Genomic DNA, 4,435 nt, shown 5'->3' on the forward strand with positions numbered 1-4,435 from the left:
TAGATCCATTGGCATATCCTGAGAGGTGTGCATTGTGTTGAGAATCAAGTGGGATTACGGAGGACTCCATTCTGTGTGAGTCAGTCTATGGTGGGGCTCAGGGTGCAAGGACAGAGGAAGATAAGCCCCAACCTTCCTCCCCTTCCTTCCCCTTCCCTCACACCACCTCCCTCCTTCTCCCTAACTTCCCTCACTTCTGCCCTCCCCCACATCCCCCTCCCTCTCCTCCCACATTATCTTCAGCCCTCCATCTCTACCTTCCCATCACCTTCCTCCCCTTCCCCACCCCCTCTTTCCTCTCCCTCTCCCCTCGGCCACCTCCTTCTTCCCTTCTCCTTTCAGTCTCCCCCTTCTCCTTCCCCGACCTCCCTCACCCTGCACACCTCCCCACCATGTCCCTCTTCCTGTTCCCCCAACCCCCTTCATCTCTCCCTCCCCAAATCCCCCATCCCTTCCCTCCTCCACCCCACCTGCCCTCCAAATCCCAGCAGCCATGACCTGTGACGAACGTAGCCTAACATTTTCACCATTTTACATGCAATTAATTTTATTTTTTAAGCTTAGGTTATTATGCTAAAAATTCCTGCGACCCTCTTTTTCACTTGTCTTTTTTTCCTTAATTTTCTTTCATAAAAAAAATCATCATCTGGATTTTACCAACAAAACTTGAAAGTTCATATTGAAGTCGGGTCAATACCAGATGAGGTTGGTCGAGATGTTTCACACCGGCATCGTTAAACGGACCTCTCTCTCATAGAGGTCAGGGATCACACCCGCTGGAGAATTGACCATGTGCACTGTGTTCTTGTTGAACAGCTTGAATTCATAATGGATGAGCTGCTGCCAAAAGCCATTGTTGGGCCGGATGATGGGACGGCAGGCTTTGGTCCAAGTGTGGGCGTCTAGCAGGGTCATGGAGTGGTACTTCATCAGGTAGGCCAAGCAGAGAGCAGCTGATCGACTCACTCCGGCAGCGCAGTGCATCAGTGTCCGACCCTGCTTCATTTCAACGCTGTGAATGTGGTCAGCAATGGGGTCAAAAAAGTCATAGAGGCGTGAGGTAGGAGAATCAGAAATCGGCACCTGCACGTACTGGATGTCCTCAAAGAAGATGTTGACCACTTCCACAGAAACGTTAATCACGGTGGTGATGTGATTAGTGGCTAGAGTTAATTTATTGTTGGCAGCCACACCATTACTGATAAAGAGACTGTTGGTTATTTGGGACAGGCCATACAGAGTGGACAGTCGGAGAGCTGAATTGGTGTTGTAGGATGATGTGGGTGTAGTCATTAAAGCGGTTGGTCTCTCTGGGACAGTTCTAGGTACCACTCGAGCAGCGAGTTCAGGAAGCAGCAGCAGCCGCAAAGTCTCCGGTGAGGGTCTGTGGGACTGAAGGTCAGTCTCTGTTACGAAGTGTCGCAGGTTCCTAATGTCACAATCCCCTTTGACAAGAGTTCTGGTTTCCATGCCAACGACCAGACCAGGAAGAGACACTGGATTCTTTGTGTTTGGTTCTTCTTTTATTTATATTGGTTTGGGACCACACCCAGTGGTGCTCAGAGCTTACTTTTAATTTTGCCCTTTGGGGGACCATATGGGGTGCCGGGCATCAAACTTGGATTGGTCTCATGCAAGCCAAACGTCCTATTCGCTGTATCTGGCCCCTGTGTTTTTATTTTTTGTTTACAGAAATCTAATTTTAGGAAAGTGAGGTGACAGAAAGAGAGGGAACAGGAAGGTGCGAAAAAGAGAAACAGTTAAAGAAGACAATACGGTGTCACGGGGAAGCAGGGGAAGGGCGGAACCCCTATACAAACCTCAGGTTAAGATGTGGCCAAGGCTCCAAGGTGAACAATCCTTAATGCAGTTTAAGGGGGAAAAAGGTGGGGGGGCGAATCCCGCCAGAAGTGATCCTTGAGAAAAGAGCCAGGAGTTAGCTCCTAGTACTGTGATGAAACAACCGAAAAAAAAAAAAAAGAAATTAAAAATGAAAGAAAAGAAAAAGTTACTCATCTCAGATAAGAGATGGGGAATGCCGTCTCTCTTTGCTTTTTAATTTTGGTTCATAGTAGTTTCTTTTGTAAGGCTTAAATCTCACACATATGTTTTCAAATGTTTTATTACAAAATATCTATTTTATGCCTCAGTTTTTGGACCACACTAAGCACAGGATCAAGGTAGGCCAAGCAGACCATTTTATTGAAGGACCTGCACTATTTTGCACTTTTTCTGCAAACCAGCACTAGAATATTTAAGTTGAGGAACATCACTTGACTCACAATCCTCTAATCTCTCTGAAAGTGCAGCGAGATATGGGTCTGGTTGGGCTTCACGGGTTGGCCTGATATTTCTTTGGTGATTGTAGCCATAGAATTCTGCTGCTGTTTAAAAATACATCAAGCCTAATAATAAGGGAACATTGCCTTTGTTTATTGTGAACTTGACCTGTGACGGACACTGGTGACTGTTCTGGTCCTTTTGCATACACAGCTCAAATGATTTATCAGGATTCTGCTTCATCACCTGGAGCAACAGCACAAATTATCTTGTGGAGTTTCCAAAAAGAATGCCCACATGCTATGAGTCATCTTGACTAACAGACTAACATGGTCCCTGGATCACTGCTAGGAGCTCCAGCAATTTGAGCTCTCTTCCCAGGCCCTGAATTAGTATTGTGGTCAGAAATAACTTTTCCGTTGGAGAAACCCAATCTTTGTGGCGAGGCAACCATCTAATTGCAGAGCATTGACAATTGCATTATTTTTATAATTAGACAAATTACTTGAGTTGCCCTCTTCTCTCCTTGGAATCCCAGACTTCTTCCCATTCCTTAGGATATATACAAGCCCACTTTTCCTCACTGAACTTGGAATCCTCATTTCTATGTAGATATCTCATACATATATAGTTAAATTTGATTTTTCTCTTACTAATCTGTCTGGTGTTGTTTTGATTGGTCAATGAGACCAAGAAGAAGCCAGCAGAATAGGAGGAATTTTCTCTCTGTCCTTAGGGTATATATCATATCAGATAGGTTACGGATGACTTTAATCAATCCTGTATGTGAAACTATTAGATATATAAATCAGTCCTAGATAGTAAGAGTTCAACGACTGTCAGATATTATTTAGTATTATATGTGAGTTCTGGGATTAAGGGGATTGCCCTTTTCTTGTCTATATTTTTCAAACTTCAAAAATAACTTGTGTGGATCCAGGGGGATAGCTCAACAGGCTGAGCTCAAAATTTCTATACTATAAACCCAAGTTTGATCCCTGGTACCACGTGGTTCACTTAGCACTGCTGGGAGTGATCCTGGAGCACAGATATGGGAGTAGCCCCCTGAGCACTAGTAGTTATGGCTCTCTCAACAAAAATAAGACCCCCCAAATAATTTGTATTATTTTTGTAATTAGACAAATAAAAAATTAAAAATGTACTTATATGTCATTACCTAATCTTCCTCCCTCTCCCTCTCCCTCTCCCTCTCTCCCCCCTCTTTCTTTATTTTTTGGCCTATTAGCAGAAATAAATTTAATAATCATGACAGAATTCAGAGAAATGGATACTCTGTGAATTACTGGAGTTGGAGAAGTAGATAAACATACTTAACAAACCATATGGTGATGAGAGTGTAGAGCAATGAAAACTCACAGAGCTTCTGGCAAGGAAAAAGGATGTGACCAATTTGGCAATGTATCCTATGTCATGTCCACGTGAGATAGAAACTTGTAGTAGTGTTCCTTACAATAGTGAAAAATGGGAATAAAATCATGTCTATCAAGAAAAAAAGTCAAAATTTGATGATATGGTCATATAATGAATATTATGCAAACAGCTATGAAAAGTAATGAACTAGCACTTGAACCCAGAAAAGCTTAAGAGATATTATGTATGAAAAAATCAAGTCATAGGAGAAAATGTACAATATGAAGTTAAAAAACAGAACATATTCCATATGCATTATTTATGTATTGAGATATCTATACATATACATACATATACATTTGTATATTGTAAGGTAAGGTAAGGCCCTCCCGTTGTTCATCGATTTGCTCGATCGGGCCCAGTAACGTCTCCATTGGAGACTTTGTTGTTACTGTGTCTGGCATATCGAATACGTCACGGGGAGCTTGCCAGGCTCTGCCGTGCCGGGGAGATACTCTCGGTAGCTTGCCGGGCTCTCTGAGAGGGGCGGAGGAATCGAACTCGGGTCAGCCATGTTGGCTGTGTGCAAGGCAAACGCCCTACCGATATTGTAAGAATATAATTAAACCTGCATGGAACTGAGAAACAAGAAGTTGAGAACATTGATTTCTCTGTGGAAATAATAGAATCTGAGCACTCTAGATAGGGCACTTTAATGTCTTAATATTTTGTTTTGTTAAGAAAATAGATTTGAAGCAAATATGACAAAATGTAATGGTCTTAT

The 4,435-nt window shown here is 42.8% G+C and overlaps 1 protein-coding gene across 1 annotated transcript; it reads right to left on the reverse strand.

Annotated features, from left to right (window-relative positions):
- Window positions 1-720: 720 nt before the first annotated feature.
- DUSP21 (dual specificity phosphatase 21) lies at window positions 721-1,293 on the reverse strand. The gene has a single exon (XM_056131068.1). The coding sequence runs from the start codon at window positions 1,291-1,293 to the stop codon at window positions 721-723; it is 573 nt and encodes a 190-aa protein (XP_055987043.1).
- Between the last annotated feature and the right edge of the window lie 3,142 nt (window positions 1,294-4,435).

The sequence above is a fragment of the Sorex fumeus genome, unplaced genomic scaffold (genome assembly GCF_029834395.1).
Source record: "Sorex fumeus unplaced genomic scaffold, SorFum_2.1 ptg000086l, whole genome shotgun sequence".
In the NCBI taxonomy this organism is placed as follows: domain Eukaryota; kingdom Metazoa; phylum Chordata; class Mammalia; order Eulipotyphla; family Soricidae; genus Sorex; species Sorex fumeus.

What these genes read in the sequence shown, in the direction of transcription:
- DUSP21 (XM_056131068.1), bottom strand. Translation starts at nt 1,293, where the DNA reads ATGACTACACCCACATCATCCTACAACACCAATTCAGCTCTCCGACTG.